The sequence below is a fragment of the Sorex fumeus genome, unplaced genomic scaffold (genome assembly GCF_029834395.1).
Source record: "Sorex fumeus unplaced genomic scaffold, SorFum_2.1 ptg000122l, whole genome shotgun sequence".
Classification (NCBI taxonomy): Eukaryota; Metazoa; Chordata; class Mammalia; order Eulipotyphla; family Soricidae; genus Sorex; species Sorex fumeus.
The window spans coordinates 11,857,756-11,880,747 of NW_026606179.1; the positions used below are offsets into that span (position 1 = coordinate 11,857,756).

Genomic DNA, 22,992 nt, shown 5'->3' on the forward strand with positions numbered 1-22,992 from the left:
GTTTATGTCTGTGTGATGTGATTGTGCATTTTTTTTTTTGCTTTTTGGGTGACACCCAGCAATGCACAGGGGTTACTCCTGGCTCATGCACTCAGGAATTACTCCTGGAAGTGCTCAGGGGACCATATGGAATGCTGGGAATCGAACCCGGGTCCGCCACATGCAAGGCAAATGCTCTACCCACTGTGCTATCACTCCAGCCTGTGATTGTGCATTTGTGCATCTCTGTGTGTGATGTGTGTCAAAGTGTGTGTCTATGTAATGTGTGAGTGTGATGTGTGTCTTTGTGATGTGACTGTGCATCTGTGTCTCTGTGTATGATGTGTCTGCATGTCCAGGTGGTATGTGTCTGTGTGATGATTGTGCATTTGTGTGTCTGTGTGTGACGTGTATGTCTAAGTGTATATATGATGTGTGTCCGAGTGTGAGCCTGTGATTGCGTGTCTGTGTGTGATGTGAATTATCTATGTGATATATAACTATGTCTTCGTGATGTGTGCAACTGTATGTCTGAGTGTTATGTGTCTATGTGATTGTGTGTCTGTATGTGATGTGTATGTCTGTGTCTCTGTGATGTGTGCATTTGTGTGTCTGAGTGTTATGATGTGTCTGTGATTGTGTGTTTGTATGTCTGTGTGTGATATATATCTGAGTGTGTCTATGGTGACTATCAGCCTGTGTGATTGTGTCTGTGTGTGATGTGTATGTCTGTCTGTGTGATGTTTGCATCTGGGATGTCATTGTGCATCTGTGTCTCCATGTGTGATGTGTATATCTGAATGTGTATGTAACATGTCTATGTACATCTGTGTGTGTTGTGTCAGTGATTGTGTGTCTGTGTATGTTTATGGGCTGTGTCTTATAATTGTGTTTTTCTGGGTGTGTGTGTGTCTATGTGATGTGTATCTGTGTAGTTGTGCATCTGTGTGACTGTGCAATGTGTATGTCTGAGTTTGTGATGTGTGTATGTGAGGGTCTGTGTGTGTGCAGACGTGGACACGCATACTGTGCCATCGTCTTTGTTCCCATGTGTCCGTGGGTTGTGTGTGTGCTTGGCATGTCGTGGTGCTGTCTGGCATCTGTGTCTGTTACGTGTGGGTCTTGGTGGCGTGTTGACATGCCTGCGTGGCCGGGTGCATCTGTACCGGGGGCCGGCCTGCCTGTGTGTTCCCTGCGTCTTTGTGTGTGACGTGGCTATGTCCCCGTCTGCCGATGGCTGTCCACCTTTGTAGAGAATGTGTTTGTCTTAAAAGGTCCCTGCGATGTGTGCCAGCCTTGTGTGGGCTGCGGATGGCGCCTGACAGTCGCATCTTGGCGTGGGGCACACGTGTCCATGCCAGTGGCACAGCACAGCGGTGTCTGGTCCAGGCTCAGGGAGCCCTGCGCTATCCTCCCCCCAACCCAGGGTCTCCTGGTCCCTGTCTGTTCCTCCCCCTCCCCTCCCTCCTGGCAGCCAATGCTACAGGGGAACCAGTTGCCATGACAACGCTCCATCCTCCCTCCATCCTCCCTCCTCCCACCCTTCCTCTGACAGGCTCTCTGCTCCCCCAATCCCTGCTGCCCTCGGGGGCGGGGCCGCATTCTCCCCCCCACCCCAGCCTACCCTCACCCCCCCCACCCCAGCAACCCCGGCACCCCAGCTCCTCTCCTGTCCGCCTCTCCATCCCTTCATCTGTCTATCCCTTCAAGGAGGGGGAGGGGGGTCCCTGAGGCAGCCAGCAGCCCCTCCCTCCCCCTGTCCTGCGTCTCCTGCCCCTCTCCTGGGCCCGGGGGAGGCCAGGGTCGCGCCGGTCCCCATGGCTGGGGGCTGAGGGCCCGCCCCCCCTCCTCCCCAGCCGCCACCACCTCCATCTCCCTCCTCCCTCGACAAGATGCCTGCCCCAGGCGCCCTCACCCTCCTCGCGGCCGTCTCCGCCTCCGGCTGCCTGGCGTCCCCGGCCCACCCTGGTGAGTGTCCATCCGCCCATCCACCCGTCTGTCTGGCCATCGGCGGCCCGTGGCCGCTACCTCGACCCCCGGGCCCACCGCGGGGCTTCAGCAGGGTCGCGATTGCTGTGTGCGCTGGTCCCTGCCGCCGGGGCCCCACAGCGATGCGGACGGGGCCTGTGGGAGGCAGCTTGGGGGCTGTGGGGAGGGGGTCTATCAGGGCGACATGTGTGTGCACGCGCATGTGTGTGCAGGCAGGGCTGGGGAGAAATTGGGGGCTCAGAGGGGAGGGGACCCAGCTCCGGAGGCTGCCTCTGGCTTTGGGGGAGATGGACCGGAGGCTTGCGGAGTCCCCTTCTCTGGGGCCTGGCAGGCGAGTAGAGGACATGTGTGTGCTCCAGACAGGTAGCAGCCCCTCCCCAAATCAAGGGGCGCAGCATAGGGTAGGAAGCGTCTCCCAGCCTGCAATTGTGGGGTGCATCCTCTTACCCAAATATGGGGTGCTGAGGCTATCCGTGGGAGCGTATTTCAAATTCTCAGTGCTTCTGACTCCAGTGTGCCTCTTCTTTCCCTCAGTCTTCTCTGGAATTCACCCAAGTCAGGGGCGAGGTGATGGGGTGTGGGGTCCCCCAGTTTGGGGGGGCAGAGGAGGGACCCCACCCCCAACCCAACCACCTGAGAAGCTTCAAACTACAACTCCCATAACACCCCGGGCCATCCGTCTCCCTGGTCAAGGGGACCCCTTGGGCACAGAGCATTATGGGAGTCGTAGTCCGGGACCGGCCGAGAAGGAGGGGCGTGGAGTCCGGGCGCCAGGTCGGGGGTTGGGGGAGATTGAGGGTGGGACTCCAGCCAAGCCCTGTGCCCGCAGATGGATTCACCCTAGGCCAGGCCCCGCTGGCTCCCCCCTATGCCGTGGTTCTCATTTCCTGCTCTGGCCTGCTGGCCTTCGTCTTCCTCCTCCTCACCTGTCTATGTTGCAAACGAGGCGATGTGGGCTTCAAGGTGAGGTTCGGGGTGCTGGGGGGATAGTACTGATGGGGACGGTTTCTTTCCTTCACCCCAGGTGGGGCAGTCACTTGAAAGTCCCAGGGAACCTGAACTTACGGCTAGAAAGTGGGGGGCGTGGGGCAGAGGGAGGGTCTTAGGATGGAAAACTGCAAACTGCGCTGGGCTTGGGGGTCAGGAGCCAGAGCGGCGAGTTTCAGCCTCATCTGTTCTCCGGTCCCGTCCTCCTGCCGGTAACAGGAGTTTGAGAACCCCGAAGGTGAGGATTGCTCCGGGGAGTACACACCCCCGGCGGAGGAGACTTCCTCCTCACAGTCGCTGCCTGATGTCTACATCCTCCCGCTGGCTGAAGTCTCCCTGCCTATGCCCGCCCCGCAGCCGGCACACTCAGGTACCGCCCCCCCTCCTCACGGGGCTCCCTGGGACCTCATCTCCGGCTGGTCTCGGGGAACCGGGCCAAGGGGAGCGGCAGGGCAGGGAGCCTCCGAGCCTACAAGAAAAACTGTAGGCGCTCCAAAAGCCTCCCTACTCTAAATCCTGGATTGTGGTGGGGGTGGGGGATCTTGTGGGGCAGTGAATTGGGAGATCCCCCTGCATCTACATCAGGGAGGCAGCCAATAGTAGGCTGAAGTCATGTTATAGGCTCCTGAGACACTCAAAGGAAGCACGGATTGGACGCCTCTATCTAGCGGGAAGCCAATGAGGAGGCAGTGATCCCATTATGGAATATCAATGCAGCCAATGAGGAGGCTGCAATTCCTTTATGGACTGTCAGATCAGCCAATGAGAAGGCTGAGATCTTATTATGTACTGTCCTGGTCAGCCAATGCTATCTGCTTTGACCCTCATCCCAATCCCCACTGAAGTTGGAGGTTGTCCGGGACACTTGGGAGGGAAGAGAGAGGCTCAGGGGGTCTTCCTCTTCCCCCCTACCCCCAGACATGACCACCCCTCTGGGCCTTAGCCGCCAGCATCTCAGCTACCTACAAGAGATAGGGAGTGGCTGGTTTGGGAAGGTGAGTGGGGCTGGGGGTGGGAGGGAGAGGCGGTGGGTCCGCTTCATTCTGGCTGTGCTCCTGTTCTGTGTTCATCCACGTCACATCTGAGCCCTCACCACCCCCTGTCCCCTCAGCCCAGCCATTGCCCTCACCTCTGTTCACCTCTCACTTGCTCCTACCCCTCATGCCCCCCAACATCTGTCGGTCAGCGCCTCCCTCCTCAATCCATTGACCACACCGCCTGGCCACCCGACTCTTCACGCGTGCGTCTGTCCATACTTCCATCCTTCCCTGCGTCCGTCGGACTCTGGGCCCGTGAGTCTTGCTCCCCCACAGCTGATGGGGAACCAGGGTAGGTGGGAGATGCAGGGGCCAGCGGGGCTGGGTGCAGATGGTGTCCAGGGACAGGCTGGGGACCCCGTATATGACTTCTGGTCTCCCCTGTTGACCAGGTGATCCTGGGAGAGATTTTCTCCGACTACACCCCAGCCCAGGTGGTGGTGAAGGAGCTCAGAGCCAGCGCCGGACCCCTGGAACAGCGCAAGTTCATCGCAGAAGCCCAGCCCTACAGGTATTAGAATCTAATAGCGTTAGTGGGCTCAGAACCAAATGGCCAGGTCCTGGTCTCCTGGAGTAGCAAACGGTCGGAACTGGCTCCGAGTCCCCCAGTCGCCTGTTCCTGGCTCTGTCACTTGGTTGAGATCCTTTTCTGCTGGGAGCTCCAAGTAAAGTCAGAGGCTGAGTGACTTGGAAACTTGCCACTCTCAGTCTCTTCTGGAAGTGGAGTGCAGTCTCATGTAGAGGCTGGTCAGGGGAGTGCAGTCTTATGTAGAGGCTGGTCAGGGAGACCCTGAGGCACCCTGGGCAGTGTCCTGGGCAGGTCCTTAAGGAGACCACTGAGGAACTTAGTCTCCTTCTGCCTCCAGTCCTCCCCCTGCTCATCTCTCCCCACAAAGATTTCAGAGCCAAGAGTCAGAGAAGCATTTGTTCTAAAAATGCCCATGATGGGCTGTGTCAGTTGTTGACTGACAGGCTGGAGAGATAGCACAGGGTAGGGGAGCAGCGTTTGCTGCCCATCCAGTTTTGATGCCCCCAGCACCACTGTGGTGATCTGGGTCACTCCCAGCACTGCAGGCCCTGAGCAGCACTGCACCCTCAAACCCTCTCATTGACCCATCAGCCGGGCTGGCTAAGAATCACTAGGAGAGTCCCCCAGGCCTCCTGAGATCCACTCTGATGGACCCCCCTCAGCCCCTCCCCAAATAAGCAATGTTGAGGGGCAGCAGACGTGGCTCAACAGCTCAGCTCAGGCTTTCTGTGCAAGAGGCCCAGATCCCACCCCGACGCAGATTCCCTGAGCCCTGCTAGTGCTGACACCTGAGCACTGAGTCTGGAGTCACTCTCCTGCCAGGTGTGGCCCAGAAAAACCAAACTAATAAGGTGCTGTTCAGAGATGATCACTGGGCGTGGTCAGGTCCCAGCACTCAAATGGCTCCCTGCCCCTCTTCCCTTCCCATCTCTCTGCCCCTCACTGACACAGCCTCTCTCAGCTCTAAAGAGGGGTGTCAGGTCAGAGCAATAGTGCGGTGGGGAGGGTGCCTCCCTTGCACCTGAGTTCAGTCCCTGGCACCCCAAATGGTCCCCGGAGCCTTTCCAGGAGTGATCCCTGAGCAAATCGAATTGCCTCCTCCCCAAAAAAGGAGTGCCCTAGGATGCTCCACCATACCCACTCTAGGTGGCCTCTTTGTCACCATGTCCTGCATCCACTTGCTCTTGGCCTCCCTGGGCCCACTCAGCACCCACTACCCACCCTGGGTTCCTTTCAAGGGTCTGGGCAGCGGCAGACAGCAGTGGGTCCCCAATGAGCTCAGATCTCCACCATTTCCACCTTTACAGCTTTTCTAGAAAGTTCTGGCAGGAGTGCAGCACCAGCAGCTAGGGGTCCCACACTGTGCCCCACAAAGTGTTTGCTGAGTAAGTCAGACACTCTGAGGACAAGTCCACTGTTATTCGGGTGTGACCCTGGGCACATTTGGGAGGTGGGGATGATTAAATGGACGCCCCTCCTGCCCAGCAGGTGTTGGGGAACAGAAGTGGCCCTTCTGTGCTTTGCTAAGGAGAGGTGCAGTGACACCCAGCTTCCCTCTTCTTTGTGGGGGGAGGTTTATGGGCCATACCTGGAGGTACTCAGGAGTCATTTCCAGTGACGCTGAGGGACTATTATGTGCTAGGAATTGAACCCAGGGCCAGACAGACTCATGCAAGGCCAGTGATTTACCCACTGTCCTGTCTCTCGGCGCCAACCAGCTTTAAGTCCCCCCACATGGGAACCTCTTGCTCCCCATTGAGCCCCGGAGATAATGCTGTCCTGGCAGTCTCAGAGATGTGGCTGGAAGGCACAGACCCCCATCCCCGCCCAGGTCCCAGGGAAAACAAGCCACCACTCACCTACAGCCACTCTGGACTTGCAGAATGACTGTTTCTCCCCACAGCTCCCCAGGTGCTCTGGGTAAAATCTTTCCTTCCCACTGAACACCTCTAGTCTAGCACCGTCCCTCCCAGCAGGAAAGACAGGAAGAAAAGGAAATCTCAGGGCAGGACTAGTGCCCTGAGGCAGAAAAGCCCTGTGTGGCTCAGTGTGTGTGTTGGGGGGAAACCAGAGGGGACGCCCAGCTGTTGGAGGGGAGGGTCGTGAGGAGCAGGGTGGGGTCTGTGCTCCAGGCACTGGGGACCTTGAGCACAAAGGTCAGGAGGCAGGAAAATTGCGGTCGCCATGCAGTGGGATAGTAAACGGGCCGGGCTGTGCTGGGAGGTTCAAATCTAGGTCCCAGTCCCATGGGGGCAGAGAGTCTGTGTAGTTCCCTCCCTGACATTAGGGGGCGCGGTGCCCAGCACCTGCTGTCCCCATTTTAGTGGAGGAACAGGAGGGTGGGAGAAGCCGGGCGGCTCCCTGGGAGGGAACACAACTAGGAAGGGCCCACACCTGACTTGGCACCCTTGGTATTTGGAGGAGATGATGCGGATGCTGAGGCAAAGGCCTGGACACCTAAGCAGGCTTTGATGTTTGCAGGCCAGTGGGGGGTGAAAGGAGAGGAAGGGCATGAGGAGTGAGTCAGGCTCATCCCGGGATGCGGGAAGCCCTGCAGAGCTGCGAGCAGGACGAGCAGGGTGGCACAGAGCAAGACAGACAGAAAGGGAGAGGCTAGAGGCAGGGAGGCCAGGAGAAGGCTGGGGAGCATCTAGAAGGTGATTAGTGTGGCAGGAAGTCCAGCTAGGGAAGGGGGGAGGACAGGAGGGCCAGTGCATGAGCAGCATCCAGAATGGGGACCTGGAGAAGGGTGCTGCAAGGAGGGGACCCCAGGTGAGGAAAGTGGGAGGGACTGTTTCTTGACTGTCATTACCCCTCCCCTGCAGGAGCTTGCAGCACCCCAACGTCCTCCAGTGCCTGGGTGTCTGTGTGGAGACTCTGCCCTTCCTGCTGATTATGGAGTTCTGCCAACTGGTGAGGGTCCCAGGGCGGGCAGCAGGGTCCAGAGGCGGCACAGCATTCTCGTCCCATCTCATCACCAGGTGCCCCAAAGACAGTCACTAGCATTTCTCATGCATTTCCTGGAAATGGGCACCCAGGAAAACTGAGACTCTGGGGGGCTGTCACTGAGGGCAGAAGCTGCCACTGTCCTTACCTCTGGGTGCTTGGGTGCTGAGTCTTCTTCCCGGTCCCTCCCAGGGTGACCTGAAGCGTTACCTACGAGCCCAGCGGCCCCCTGAGGGCCTGTCCCCTGAACTGCCCCCTCGAGACATGAGGACGCTGCAGAGGATGGGCCTGGAGATCGCCCGCGGCCTGGCACACCTCCACGCCCACAACTACGTGCACAGGTGATACCTGGGGAGGAGCCCTGGAAAGACCGACAAGGCCACGGGAGGAGGGGAGGGGGACGGGAGGGATCGGAGTGGGGAGCCCGGGCCCCTCAAGGTTCCCACCCTGTACCCCAGTGACCTGGCCCTGCGCAACTGCCTGCTCACCTCTGACCTCACTGTGCGCATCGGAGACTACGGGCTGGCCCACAGCAACTACAAGGTGGGGACCCCCCTCCCTCGGTGGGGGGTGGGGAGTCCCGGCCCACCTGACCACGCCGCCCACCCACGGCCTGCAGGAAGACTACTACCTGACCCCGGAGCGCCTGTGGATCCCGCTGCGCTGGGCAGCGCCCGAGCTACTGGGGGAGCTGCATGGCACCTTCATGGTGGTGGACCAGAGCCGGGAGAGTAACATCTGGTGAGGGGCGGGGGCAATGGGCAAGGGTGGGGTCTGATGGGCGGTGCTTGATAGGCGGGGTTGACTGGTGTGGGCGGGGCCAGGACTGGGAGGGGCTCGGGGGCGGGCATCACTGCTGTCATTGGTTGGGCACCAAGACTGAGACCTGGTTGTGAGGCCCCGGAGTCACCAGGAGGGGGCTCTGCTCTCTCTCTCTGCTTCCTGCAGGTCCCTAGGAGTGACCCTGTGGGAACTTTTTGAGTTTGGGGCGCAGCCCTACCGCCACCTGTCAGACGAGGAGGTCCTGGCCTTCGTGGTCCGGCAGCAGCACGTGAAGCTGGCCAGGCCTCGGCTCAAGCTGCCCTATGCTGACTACTGGTGAGGGGGGACCCAGGGCCCTACCCTCTCTCCCTGCTCACCCACTGCCACCAGGTGGGGACACCCGCACCCCTTCTGCCAGCTTCGGCCACTTGGACAGGGGGAGCAGGCACAGGCGCAGCTGCCCTTGGAGGTCCCCTCCCCTCTCCACAAAGTCCCCAGGCGCTGCTGCCTGGTTTTCCCTGCTGCCTCACTCACTGTCCTGTCCCTCTCTCTGGGTCTCTGGCCCCCTCTCTTGGTCTCCGTCCCCTCTCCTGGGTCCCATACCCCCTTGGAGGCCCAACCTCTCACTCTCCCCTCCCCCCAGGTACGACATTCTGCAGTCCTGCTGGCGGCCCCCCGCCCAGCGCCCCTCAGCCTCTGACCTCCAGCTGCAGCTCACCTACCTGCTGTCCGAGCGGCCCCCACGTCCTCCCCCGCCCCCTCCCCCACCCCGAGATGGGCCCTTCCCTTGGCCCTGGCCTGCGCAGCACAGTGCCCCCCGCCCAGGCACCCTGTCCTCGCCGTTCCCCCTCCTGGACGGCTTCCCGGGCGCTGACCCCGATGATGTGCTCACGGTCACCGAGAGCAGCCGCGGCCTGAACCTCGAGTGCCTGTGGGAGAAGGCGCGGCGGGGGGCTGGCCGTGGTGGGGGCGCCCCTCCCTGGCAGCCTGCCTCGGCACCCCCTGCGCCCCACGCCAACCCCTCCAACCCCTTCTATGAGGCGCTGTCCACACCCAGCGTGCTGCCCGTCATCAGTGCCCGCAGCCCCTCGGTCAGCAGCGAGTACTACATCCGCCTGGAGGAGCACGGCTCCCCACCCGAACCCCTCTTCCCCAACGACTGGGACCCCCTAGACCCTGGAGTGCCTGCCCCCCAGGCCCCCCAGGCCCCCACCGAGGTCCCCCAGCTGGTGTCCGAGACGTGGGCCTCCCCCCTCTTCCCAGCGCCGCGGCCCTTCCCGGCCCAGTCCTCCGCGGCCGGCAGCTTCCTCCTGAGTGGCTGGGACCCCGAGGGCCGCGGTGCTGGGGAGACACTGGCTGGAGACCCCGCCGAGGTGCTGGGGGAGCGGGGGACTGCCCCCTGGGCCGAGGAGGAGGAAGAGGAAGAGGAGGAGGAGGAGGGCAGCTCCCCCGGGGGGGATAGCAGCAGCCTGGGGGGTGCGCCCAGCCGCCGGGGCCCCCTCCACTGTCCCCTGTGCAGCCGTGAGGGTGCCTGTTCCTGCCTGCCCCTGGAGCGGGGGGAAGCTGTGGCTGGCTGGGGGGGCCACCCCGCTCTCGGCTGCCCCCACCCTCCGGAGGACGACTCGTCCCTGAGGGCAGAGCGGGGCTCCCTGGCCGACCTACCCCTGGCCCCCCCCCTCTTCGGCCCCCCCCGAGTTTCTGGACCCCCTCATGGGGGCGGCGGCGCCCCAGTACCCCGGGCGGGGGCCACCTCCCGCTCCCCCCCCCCCCGCCGCCACCTCCCCGGGTTCCCGCGGACCCCGCCGTGTCCCCCGAACCCCTCTCGGCCGTGGCCAGTCCCGGCTCAGGCCTATCATCTCCGGGCCCCAAGCCGGGGGACAGTGGCTACGAGACCGAGACCCCTTTTTCCCCCGAGGGAGCCTTCCCCGGTGGGGGGGGCAGCCGAGGAGGAAGGGGTCCCTCGGCCGCGGGCTCCCCCCGAGCCCCCCGACCCGGGAGCGCCCCGGCCACCCCCAGACCCGGGTCCCCGCCCAGCACCGGGGGCCCGGGAGAAGCCCGCCTTCATGGTGCAGGTGAGCACAGAGCAGCTGCTGGTGTCACTGCGGGAGGACGTGACCCGGAACCTCCTCGGGGACAAGAGGCCAAATTCCCGCGAGACGGGGCCCTGGAAGGCGAGCAGAGCCCCGGAGGCCAGCAGGGACCCCCCAGTCCCGGGCAGTGGGAAGAGAGCCCCAAGCCTGAGCCAGGACCCGAGCCCCCACGTGAACGGGCTGACAGTGTCGGAGAACGGGGGGCAGAGAGCCCCGGGCCTCGAGGAGAAGGTGGTGCAGAATGGGGGCTTGGGGTCCCCCGAGAGAGAAGAGAAAGTGCTGGCGAATGGGGAGCTGACACCCCCAAGGAAGGAGAAACCGCTGGCGAATGGGGAGCTGAGGTCCCCCGAGAGAGACGAGAAAGTGCTGGTGAATGGGGAGCTGACACCCCCAAAGATCGAGGAGACGGTCTCCGAGAATGGGGGCCCGAGACTCTTCCAGAACACGGAGAGGCCACCAGAGACTGGGCCCTGGAGAGCCCCAGGGCCCTGGGAGGAGACGCCGGAGAATGGGGGACCAGCCCCCGAGACCACACTGCAGAGAGCCCCCACACCCGGCACAGCGGCCTTGGCCCGGAACAGCGGGGAGACAGCCCCTGGCCTGCCTGGCCCAGCTCCCAGGAGCGGGGTGCCGGAACCCGGGACCGAGGGGAGAGCCCCAGAGACTGGGGGGGCACCGAGAGCCCCGGGGGCTGGGAGGCTGGACCTCGGGAGTGGGGGCCGAGCCCTAGTGGCCCTGGGGACGGCCCCCGGCGGCGGCCTCGGAAGCGGCGTGGACGCAAAGGTCGGATGGGCAGACAGCACGAGGCCGCTGCCGCCGCCGCCGCTGCCGGAGGGACCCCCGAGGAGGCCGGAGCCAGCGCCCCCGAAAGCCAGGCCGGAGGGGCCGCCCGAGGGAGATCCCGGGTTTCCCGACAGCAGGGCCGGCGGAGACACGGCACCCAGCGGAGACGGGGCCCCACAGCCGCCCGAGAGGAAGGGTCCCGAGATGCCACGGCTCTTCTTAGACTTGGGACCCCCCCAGGGGAACAGCGAGCAGATCAAAGGTGAGGAGATGGCTGTGGGCAGGATGGGGCCAGCATGGGGGGGTGGGAGGATTGGGAGCCTGGGGTGGGGGTGGATGATGTCTTCAGTCAAGCCTGCGGTCACAAGTCCCTGCTTCTAGGGACCAGTGACCTTCTGTGTCCTGGCCTTAGAGAACTGCCACTGAGACCTTGTTTGCTATGGCTCAGGGTCGGGTCCATAAAAGCCGGTGCCCAAGGTCTGGCTCTAGTTCAGTTACAACAGGGGTTGCCCAGCCTCCAGATGCCTGGGTGGTGCACAGGAATGAAGGAAGCAGGTGGGGAGCACTTAGTGAGGAGTTAGGCACTTTCTGTCCTAGCCAGCGCCCCCGTCTCAGCTCCAGTTAGGAACTCTTTCGTGGTGCCAGATGGTCTGATTTGTCCTGTCCCACCAGGGAAAGGCTCCCCTGATTTCCTGGGGGACATCACAGCATCAGCAGATGGAGATAGCATGGCAGGGAGGGCACTGGCCTTGATGTGGCCCACACAGGTTTGATCCCCGAACTGAGAGTGATCCCTAAGAGCAGAGCTAGGACTGAGCCCAGAGTACCACTGTGTGTGGCCCTAAAGCAGGTCTGTAGCTGGGGTTCAGAGTACTAAGAAGCAAGGCTGGGCCCTTCCTCAAAGCCTATGGTGTTAGAACAGCCACCACTCAAGGCTGGTATGGGGAGTTTTCGGGTGCTATGGCAGGAAAGCTGGGGGATAGAAAACAGTTTGATGACCTAGGGGCCTGAGGCTGAGAAAAGATTAGAAAGGCCTGTGGTTCCTATTCTGAGTTTTGGTATTTCTTTTTCTGAACTCAAAAAACTCCTATTCATCCTTCAAGACCCCACAGCCTGGGAAAGCCTTCATGATTTCTTTTTTGGCTTTTTGGGTCACACCCGACAATACTCAGGGGTTATTCCTGCCTCTGCACTCAGGAATTGCTCCTGGAGGTACTCAGGGGACCATACAGAATGTCGGGGATCAAACATGGGTCAGCTGCATGCAAGGCAAATAGCCTACCTGTTGTATATTCCTCCAGCCCCAAAACATTCAATCAGGATCTCTAATATCTGTCACCCTCCCTTTTCCTGGAGACCACAACTCCTGACAGCTCCCTCTGTCCCTACCCGACCTCAGCACCCAGAGATGGGTAATTAGAGAAGGCCTCAATGAGGAAGTGACTTTTTTTTTTTTTTTTGCTTTTTGGGTCACACCCGGCGATGCTCAGGGGTTACTCCTGGCTTTGCACTCAGGAATCACTCCTGGCGGCGCTCGGGGGACCACGAGGGATGCTGGGAATCGAACCCGGATCGGCCGCGTGCAAGGCAAACACCCTACCCGCTGTGCTATTACTCCAGCCCCAAGGAAGTGACTTTTGAGCAGATAAGGAGTGATACATAGCACAGTGGGTTGGACACGTCTTGTATGTGGCCGACCCAGGCTCCATTCCTGCTTCCCACAAGGGTCCCCTGGGCACTGCCAGGAGTGATTCCTGAGTGCAGAGCAAAGAGCCATGAACACTGCTTAGCGTGCCCCACGTCCCGCTCCCAAAGAGACAGTAAGGTGTAAGATCTGAGGGGACCATGCTGGGGTGGGCAGTAGCCTGGCACGTTCAGGAGAGTTACAAGAGACCAAAGCATCTGGCTCAGAGTGGATGAGGGCAGGAGAGTGACCCTCCTCGGTCACCTTTCTGCCTGCAGTGCTTGGACACACGGTTCACTTATGTACTAGGAGGAATGAGTGTGGCCTCTGTGCACTTACCAATGAGCAAACAGGCACAGAGAGGTAGTTCTGTTGCCCAGGGGCACACAGCAAGCAAACAGGGCAGGCTTCGTTCGTCCTCCAGAGAACTGCCATCCTCCTTGGCCAGCAGGCTGAGATCTGGGAGTGCTAGGAAAAGGCCTTTTCTTTTTAGGACCCAATCCTGTCTGGTGACATGGGCCAGAGAGGAAATGTGCCAGGGTCAGTAGCATACCACAGGAAACAATTCTTTATGAACCTCCCAAACCAGAGTCCTCCATGTGCTTGGGGTTTGGGGGTGCCACCCAGGGAGGGGGGGCAGTCTTTATTCTGTGGCAACATTGCCACATAAGCAGAATTTGAGACAGGCACGTGCCACCTACCCTCGCCTGGGTTCGATCCGGGGACTCTGCCTGTGTGGTTCCCAGCTGACCAAACCTGTCATTAGGTGGGGCTGGGGGGAGAAGCAGGACTGAAGGTGGAAAAGCAAGTTTCTGACACAGGCAAAGGCTCAGAGGTGGGAGGGAAAGTGAGGACCAGGCTAGACTCGCCCACGTGGCTGGCTGTAAATTCCACATGAATTAGGCAGCAGGGGCCAGAGCCATAGGAGAGCCGGCAGGGCACTTGCAGTGCAGGCGGCCCACCTGGACTTGATCCCTAAGACCACATTTGGTTCCCCAGACGGTACCAGGAGAGACCCCTGACCAGAGTCAGGAGTTAGCCCTGGGTGTCACCACCACCATCCCCCCAAAAAGAATGAAGGGGAACAGAAGATGAAGGGGCCCTAGGGCCAGGGCACTGGGGCTGCTGGGTCACGGGGCAAAGTTGGGTCCTGAATTGACTTGTGGGAAAGGGGGACACTGCGAGGGGCGGGGGGTGAGGCGTCAGGAATTGAAGCGGGGAAAGGCCCCAGTAGTGCACGAGGGCAGCGGCTGGGCCTTACCCGACAACACAGAGTTCTACGGGCGGGCGGGCGGGTCTCAGTTTCCCCGGGACAGGCTCTCACCGCGTCTCTTACCTCGCAGCCAAACTCTCCCGGCTGTCGCTGGCGCTGCCGCCGCTCACGCTCACGCCGTTCCCGGGCCCGGGCCCGCGGCGGCCTCCGTGGGAGGGCGCGGACGCCGGGGCGGCTGGCGGGGAGGCCGGCGGGGCGGGAGCGTCGGGGCCGGCGGAGGAGGACGGGGAGGACGAGGACGAGGACGAGGAGGAGGACGAGGAGGCAGCGGCGGCGGGCGCGGCGGCGGGGCCGCGGGGCCCCGGGAGGGCGCGGGCAGCCCCGGTGCCCGTCGTGGTGAGCAATGCCGACGCGGACGCGGCACGCCCGCTGCGGGGGCTGCTCAAGTCTCCGCGCGGGGCCGACGAGTCCGAGGACAGCGAGCTGGAGAGGAAGCGCAAGATGGTCTCCTTCCACGGGGACGTGACCGTCTACCTCTTCGACCAGGTGAGCCGCCCGGAGGGGACGCCCCGGGGGCGGGGCGGGAGGGCGGGGCCGGATGTGGGCGTGCCCAGAGGAGAGGGCCGGAGGGGCGGGGCCTGAAGTGGGCGGGGGCTGGTATGGTGGGACCTTGTGGGGGGTGGGTCCCTAGATGGGCGGATCTGAGGCGTGGTCTGGGCGCTGCCTGGGGCGGAGCCTTGGGAGCAGGGCCTTAGAGGAGCATGCCTGGGGCATTGTCTTGGAATTGCTTGGCGCGGGACCCTGAGGGATGGGGCTTTCAGAGGGCGGGCCTTGGACATTGCCTGGGGCGGGGTCCAGAGGGGCGGGTCTGGAGGCGTGGTCTGGGAAGATTCCCAGGAGTAGGACAAGGTCCAGAGCAGGTCCTGGGAGGAGAGGGAGAGGCCTGTGCTGGAGGTAGTGGTGGAGGGTGATGGAGAGGCTGTATCCAGAGTAGGCGTTTGGGTCAAGAGCGCAGAGCCTACAGATGCAAGTGAGGCAATGTTGAGGTCGTGGGGAGTAGGTCTGGTGTTAGGTGCTGGTAAAGGGACTGGACCTAGATCCAATAGAAGTTACCCACGAGTGTCAAGCCACGGGAGAGGCTGCTGATGGGACTTAAGAGAGTTGTGTTAAGTTTGAGTGGGGCAAGGTATAATGAACTTGGTTGGGGCAAGTTTAGCGAGCCGGGTTGAGGATTGTGTTCAGAGGGACCGACTCGGGAGAAATCGTACTGAACAGAGAAAAGGGGTTGGGGGACGTGTCTTAGATGGACCTGGGGCCCGGTGTGAAGTCTTGAGTCTTGAGTAAGAACAGGGCGAAGATTTAGAGGGCTTGAGGGGAGACACGTCAAGGTTGACGCTTAGGAGACAGGGCAAAGGGCCCGCGGGCGCATGATGCGGTAAGGATTTTGCAGGGCCATAAGAACAGGTAGCTCTGGTTTTGGACTTGCACGCATGCCCAGCTGTAGGAGGTAAGTGGCGATCCCAGAGAGGAGAGTATTAGCTTCACTGTGAGAGAGGAGAGCCTTCAGGAGCACGGAGAAACGCCTGCCACGGTGGACCGTGCTACAGGAAGTGGTGCTTAGCTGTAGGTGAGGCTCCGCAGTCCCAGTCGTAGGATTTGCTGGGTGGGCTGTGATAGCTCACCCCCTCTCGCTGCTCCTGATCTGTCTTCCCAGGAGACGCCAACCAACGAGCTGAGCGTCCAGGGCCCTCCCGAGGGGGACACGGACCCATCAACACCCCCAGCGCCCCCAACGCCTCCCCATCCCGCCACCCCCGGAGATGGGTTTCCCAGCAACGACAGCGGCTTTGGTGAGGAAGAAGTGGTACCTGGCGGGCGGGGTCTGTGGAAGGGGCGGGGACTTGTGGGCGGGGTTTACAAGAGGGCGGGGCTAACAGCTGTTTCAATGAGCTGACTCAGGGCAGGGTCTGAACATCTCACCGCCCCCCATTCCGGTCCCCATCCTCTCTTCCCTCTCTCTAGGAGGCAGTTTCGAGTGGGCGGAGGATTTCCCCCTCCTACCCCCGCCAGGCCCCCCCCTGTGCTTCTCCCGCTTCTCCGTCTCGCCTGCGCTGGAGACCCCGGGGCCCCCCGCCCGGGCTCCCGACGCCCGACCCGCAGGTATTCACTTCTCCCCACCTCGCCAATCTCCCCTCCTCAGCCGTCTCTGTCTCTGTCTCTGTCTCTTTTCCCATGCCTCCTTCAGCCCACTCACCGCTGAGACCCCTCCCAAGTCCAGCAGTGCATCCAACCCGGTGGTGCCCATTAGATGTGCTGGAATACCCACACGACCTGCCTGGGCCTCAGTTTCCCCTGGGGTCTTGCCTTTCTTTGCTGCAGAATGTAAACGAGGGGCAGACAGGGAGAAGGAGCACAGAGCAGAGATGCAGCCAGGATGCCCCATTGTAGGAATTTGTTACTGCTGCTGATTATAAAGTATGCACATACTGACGCGTTATGCCAGGGGGTGGATCATAGTCTCATGCACATTTTGCAGAAGAGGAAACTGAGATATGGAAACCCTGAGGATATAGGGCTGATAACAGCTGACTGGCCTCCGGCACTATGGGTCGGTTCCTTCCGGTGGCAGTTCATATGGCATGGTGTCTCATTACCAGCCCAGACAGGATCACCTCACCTCTGCTTTCCAGGGCCAGTGCTGGATTGTGGCTATCAGGAGTCAGAAGACCTCCCAGCTGAGGCCGAGGCTGCCGGGGAACTCTGCTCTCTGCTGCCTCTTGTTGTACATTCAGGGAACAGCAGACTCTTCCCTGCTGTACTAGCCTCAGGGAGCTGCCAGGGAGGAGTCCTGACCCAAATTCTAAAGGGAGGCTCCAGGCTACAATGGGTCGGGCGATTGCCTTGCACACGGCTGCATTCAATCTCTGACATCCCATATGGTCCCCCGAGCACTGCCAGGAGTAATTCCTGAGTGCAGAGTTAGGAGTAACCCCAGAGGTGTGACCAAAAGAAAAAAATAAATAAAGGGAGGCTCCATTTCTGCTCTGCCTCCTCCTGCCTTGGGGCTCAGCATGGCCCCTGTTCTGGCAGGGTGATCAGGGCAAGCTGCTTTCCCTCTCTGTGTCTCTGAGTGTTCTCGGTAGAACAAGTGTTTAGTCAGGGTTGTTGAGCCTGTAACTGGGCCACAGGAAGGAAATGGGATCGAAGGATCTGGTCCTCCTAACCTGGGTGACAGGCCACTCCCTCGGGAAGTGCATTAGTACAGGTTGTGTGTAGAGCCACTGAGGCCGCTTCCCACAGCGGGGATTCCACTTGAGACCAGAATGCGGGGCCCCACGCAGCCCTCACAATCCTGCAGTGCTGGAAGAGCCACTGAGCCAGGGCCTTGCAGAGCCTATGGCCACAGCCTATGACCCATGCTGCAGGTCCCAGGACCCTTTAAGCAGTGACCTAAATGTTGACCATTGCAGGACAGTGGAGGGAGGGGCAACTTGGAACATAGGCCCAGGCAGGAGGTGCTTGGCCAATTTCCAGAACAGAAGGGAGTTACTTTTTTTTTTCTTTCTGCTTTTTGGGTCACACCCAGTGATGCACAGGAGTTACTCCTGGCTGATGCACTCAGGAATTACTCCTGGCAGTGCTCAGGGGACCATATGGGATGCTGGGAATAGAACTCGGGTCGGCCGCGTGCAAGGCAAATGCCCTACCTGCTGTGTTATTGCTCCAGCCCCCAGATGGGAGTTTCTTAGTTCACATCGAGGACTTTTTTAGAGAGTGGGGTGCAGGCAGAGAGAAGGGGTGTGATAAGAGAACCAGGAACTGGGGGGCAGCATCAGCCCTGGGTGCAGGAGGAAGATACCTCCTGGGTCCCCTGGTAGCTGACGGGCTAGTAGCCAGGGAGGAGACCCAGGTGAGGGTTGAGAAGGGAAAGAACGCAGGCAAGGCTGGGGTGTGTCCAGGGTGTGGGGACAGTGGCCAGGGAATGGGTGAGGCCCCAGGCAGCAGTGCCAGCCACCAAAGTGATATTGGGGGAACCAGGGCAGAGAATGTACAGCCCTAAATCCCAGAAACCCACATTTGCTGTGTTTCACGAGCTGCATCAACAGGACCAGGCCCTCCTCCCTCAGACCCTGTGCTCATATGGGCTTATGCACTCAGCAACTAGCTATGGGCTCCAGAGGGAAACTGAGGCCAGGGCCTGGGCATCAGATTGATGGTGTGACTGTGACAATAGCTCAAAGGGTGGTGGGTGGGGCTGGAGTGACAGCACAGTGGGTAGGACATTTGCTTTGCACCCAACCCACCAGTTTTGATCCTTGGCTTCCCATAGGGTCACCCTAGTACTACCAGGAGTGATCCCTGAGTGCAAAGCCAAGACTGAGCCCTGAGCACCACTGGGCATGGTTCCCCAAAAAGCAAACAGAAGAAAGTAGGTTGGACCCAGAGATCTCGCCCCTGGTCCTGGGGGAGACTGTCTCCGTTGGACCTCAGATTTCAGGATCTGTGGAATGCGGAATCCACTCCTGTCAGGAGGGGCCCTGGACCAGGCTTAGGGGGAAGCACATGGGCAGGAGCTTTGCTCCATCGGTGATTGGGTGCTTAGTGCTGGGCCTGGGGCTGGATGGTGGGACTGAGTCCTGGCCTCAGGGATCTGTTTGCTGGGGGCCAAGGGGGCCAGGTTGAGCCACTCCAGTGCCCTGCACCAGAAGCAGGTGGACAGAAAGATTCCAGCAGAAATAGGATGCAGGGGGCGCTGAATTACTTGGGAAGGGCTTTAGGAGGTGGGGGCAAGGCCAAGGTGGGGGGCCCAGGAGGACCAGAGACTGGGCATCTTGCCTCACCAGGGGCTTTGGGATTTGTCACTCGAGCTGAGTCTGAGCCTGATTCCCTTTTTCTTTCCTTCTCTCCCTCCTCAGGCCCCGTGGAGAACTGACTCCCCGAAGCCTCTACCCCCCTGCACCCCCAGAAGAGGGCTTGAGGGTAGAGTCCTCTGTGGATGATGGTCCCACTGTCACCACCACAGACGCCGCCTCCAGGGAGGCCCCTGAGGTTGAGGCCTCCCCCTCCCCCACTATGTGCCAAACGGGAGGCCCTGGCCCCCCACCCCCCAGCTCCCCTGACGGCTCCCCGGACCCCTCTGACTCCCTTGGTGCCAAATGAGGCTGGAAGCCCCTCTCATACCCACCCCCACCCTGGAGAACCACCTTTCTTGGAACTGAACTGAACTGAACTTTTGGGCCTGGAGCCCCTGGGGTCCAGCGGGGGCCCTTTCTTCCTCCCTCCTGGCAACAGGCAGGGGCTGCAGCTTTGGGGGGGCTTGGACCTCCCTAACTTGGCGATCCCCTTTTCCCCCTCCCCAGCCCGGCCCCCTCAGAGAGGGCCCCTGGTTCAAACCTTCGCGTGGCATTTTCACATTATTTAAAAAAGAAAAAAATGACTTTTTGGAGGAATGCGGGGGCCTGTGTGTGTTTGGGGGTGGGGGGACTGTGCCAAGGGGAGAGATGCAGGGACTGAGGCTGCTGGGAGCCACTGCCATCACCTGCGCCTGTTTCCCAGCAGGGAATGCAGAAGCATCTGGGTCAGCTCCTGCCCTTGAAGAACTGTCCTGCCCATAGCATGGTGGAGTCCCAGGGTGACAATGGGAGAACTCAGAAATGACCTGTGGTGATAGCACCAGGGTGATAGTACAGCGGGGAGGATGCTGGCCTTGCACTCGCCAACCTGGGTTCAATCCCTGGCATCCCACATAGTCCCTAGAGCACCGCCAGAAGTGATTCCTAAGTGCAGAGCCAGGAGAAACCCCTGAGCATCACTGGGTGTGACCCCCCCCCAAAAAAAGGAATGATTTCTGAGTGCAGAGCCAGGTGGACTACCTGAGCACCATTGGGTATGGCCCTAAAATGGATGTGACCTGCCCCAGGCCACACCCCTCAGAATGACACCATCTGGCCCCAGAGTTTATTCACCCAGGTACACTGCTCCCCATGGTTCTCCCTCAGTTTATCTACCTTTCACAGGATCACCCACCTCCCACCACCTTCAACTCTGGCCTTTGCCCATTTCTTTGGTCTGTCCCTGAGTGCCTGCTCCCCACTCCTGACCCAGTTCAGGCTCTGCCTGGCCCGTTTTCCTGCTCGCCCTGCGCATGTGCAGTCTCCCCTCAGCCTCCGCCTTCTTCCCCGTTTCTATTTCTATTTCTTGTCTCCACATTCTACTCTGTGCTGATGGCTTCCTGCCTATCTCCTTGTCTTGTTTCTCTCTCTGTCCTTTTTTCCTCCTTCCCAAAGTTTTTCCTAACTGTGGACCAAATGACCCCTCCTCCCATATTTATGTCCCTGATCTTGGCTTTAGCCAACACCTTGGTTCTGGTCAGTGATGATCTGAGCTGTGTGCGGTGGGAGAGGCCAGGAGAAACATCCTCCAGTTGCCCCTTGGACCCGGGCCTTAGAAATTCTGTAATAAGATCTTTAAGGTCACATGCAAGTCTGGAGGCAGAGGAGTGGGAGGACTCACTGTTTTTTTCCCTTTTGCTTTTTGGGTCACACCCAGCGATGCACAGGAGTTACTCCTGGCTTTACACTCAGGAATTACTCCTGGCGGTGCTCGGGAGACCATATAGGATGCTGGGAATCGAACCCGGATCGGCCGCGTGCAAGGCAAACGCCCTACCTACTCTATTTTTGCTCCAGCCCCTGGACTCACTTGTTTTGATGCGCTCAGGGACGACTTTATGCTCAGTGCACTGAGGCCATGCCTGGCACTGCCCAGGGACCATGTGATGCTGGGGATGGAACCGAGGTTGCATGCCTGAGCTCAACCCACTGAGTTCTCTCCTTCCTACCTGATCTTTCTCCTGTTCCTGCCACTGGCCAGGACACCAGGGCTGGCTGCTCCCAGGGACGCAGCCTGCAGGGAATCCAGTGTGGTGAGGGCCCCATTCTGGTTGGAGAGCACTGTAGCACTGTCCTCCCGTTGTTCATCGATTTGCTCAAGTGGGCCCAGTAACGTCTCCATTGTGAGACTTTGTTGTTACTGTGTTTGGCATATCAAATACGTCACGGGGAGCTTGCCAGGCTTTGCCATGTGGGCAAGATACTCTCGGAAGCTTGCTGGGCTCTCCGAGAAGGGCGGAGGAATAAAACTCGGGTTGGCCGGGTTGGTCTCGTGCAAGGCAAATGCCCTACTGCTGTGCTATCGCTGCAGCCCCTGGTTGGAGAATTCCCTTGGATTCACAAAGTGCCATGGTTTTCCCCCCCCCATTTTTTTGGCCAAACCTACCAGTCCTCAGGGCTACCTCCTGGCGCTGCGAGTGCCCCCTGGTGGCAGTCAGGAAACCATGCAGTGCCAGGGTTGGAATTGGGCCCAGCTGCAAAACAAGTGCCTTTCCTCTACCAGCTGTCTCCTGCCCCCAAAACAAGGCGCTGAAAGCAGGTATTACTGTCTATAGAGGCCGGAAGTGCAGGACCTGCAGGCGAGCAGATCCAACCTCTGGGAGGCAATGAGGAAACCTTCCTGACACACCGCCTGCCTCTGGCTTCCGTTGGCTCCTTGGCCAGCCCTGGCAGGTCCAATCAACCCGTCATCTTCCTGTGCCTGCTGTCTGCGGGGTATGCCCAGGACTCTGTCTTGCCCACATTTCCCTTGGCAGAAGGACCCGTCATAATGGCTAAAGGCCCAGATTAATGGCCTTAGGGAGACTGATTTTATCTGCACCGCTGTTTCCGGGAAGACCCCCCCCCCCCTTCAGAGATTAGGACCTCAATATACAGGTCTTGGGTTGGGGAACAAATCTCATCACAGGGGGAGACAGGTGCTGAGAGGGAGCAGGCGACCCAAATCTTGGCTGTGGGGAAGGAAACTGGGGAGCCAACTTGAAGGGCAATTCCCAGGAAGAGGGGCCTGAACAGAGCAGTTCCAGCTTTGCTTTGGCCACAACAGAACCAGTGATGTCCACCCCGTGATTCTTGGACTTTCTCAGTCACTGGATCTAGTAACCCGAGTCTGGCTGGCCCCAGGTCCCTCTTTCCAGAACTCCCAGGAAGCTTTGTCCTCTGCCCTGTCCCAGGGATGATTGTGCAATCTGACCCAACTGGCTGCCCAACCCCGCCTGCTCCTGCCTCCATCACTGAGGCTCCCCATTGGTTAAGAAAACACCTGTGGGTCCCAGAGAGAACACGGGGATTGGGTAATCTGTCCTTCTTGCAGGCAGTCCACCCAGGTTCTATCCTTGGCACCCCATATGGCCCAAGCAGTCAGAAATGTGTCCTGAACACCACTAGGTCTATCACCAAAAAACTAAATGGAAAATGTACCCTGCCACTGAGCCCCAGGGTCTGGACCCATCCTGACACAGGCCTGACAGCAGCAGCAAGGGCACATCCCATCCTTCCGCTCACTGTCCCCTATGCACACACCTTTGTCCTTCCTTCTCCACTAACCTGTCCCTGTCCCTTTGCCTCTGCACCCTCTCACCCCCTGCCCCAGCCATCAAGCATTTGTGGAGCCCGTGAGAGCCAGTGGGGACAAGCATCTTTTTGGACATGGACTATCAAGCACATGAGACCAAATGCTCAAGGGCTAGAGCAGTGGCTCTGTGGCTGAGCCCCCCTCCACCCCATCTTCAACCTTGCCCCACCCACATGCACCCAGGGGGCCCTGCCCCACCCTTGTCTGGGATGCCCTTAGTCTGCAGTGAACCCCTGAGCACGAATAAAGTAATGTGACCCCAGGGAGGCCCTGAGTGCCAGAGCTCAGAAACCAAGCATGGAGCCCCCTCAGACCTTAACAGCAGTCGGGGGTTAGTGTCAGACCTCATGCAGGACACCTACAGCCTTTAGTAGAGGCCCAGGCTCCATCCCCAGCAGTGCATAGTCCCGCAGCACTGACAGGTGTGACCCCAAAGCCACAGCAAGCAAAGGAATAAACATGAGGTGACTCACTGCACACACCCGGGCTTTAGCTGCAGGCCCAGCGTTGGTGTGTGTGTATGTGTG

General features: G+C 60.1%; 3 protein-coding genes across 3 annotated transcripts in view; 2 read left to right on the forward strand and 1 right to left on the reverse strand.

The window, feature by feature from the left end:
* SULT2B1 (sulfotransferase family 2B member 1) overlaps positions 1 to 2,729 on the reverse strand; it is a 62,010-nt gene extending 59,281 nt beyond the window's left edge. The window contains exon 1 of the mRNA XM_056135875.1: positions 2,416 to 2,729. The gene's annotated coding sequence lies outside the window, so the exon portion shown is untranslated. The remainder of the gene's footprint in view (positions 1 to 2,415) is intronic.
* Positions 1 to 22,992, forward strand: part of MAMSTR (MEF2 activating motif and SAP domain containing transcriptional regulator) — a 164,281-nt gene that overhangs the window by 122,863 nt on the left and 18,426 nt on the right. The gene's annotated exons all lie outside the window — the stretch shown is intronic.
* On the forward strand, positions 1,605 to 19,449 carry LMTK3 (lemur tyrosine kinase 3). The gene is given in 18 exon segments (XM_056135857.1): positions 1,605 to 1,947; positions 2,798 to 2,931; positions 3,175 to 3,325; positions 3,874 to 3,950; positions 4,385 to 4,503; positions 7,347 to 7,434; positions 7,660 to 7,808; positions 7,926 to 8,010; positions 8,087 to 8,208; positions 8,416 to 8,565; positions 8,873 to 9,899; positions 9,901 to 9,987; positions 9,989 to 10,159; positions 10,161 to 11,364; positions 14,130 to 14,545; positions 15,714 to 15,849; positions 16,022 to 16,159; positions 18,916 to 19,449. Coding segments are annotated over 18 exon segments (4,347 nt in total). The 5' UTR covers positions 1,605 to 1,871; the 3' UTR covers positions 18,933 to 19,449.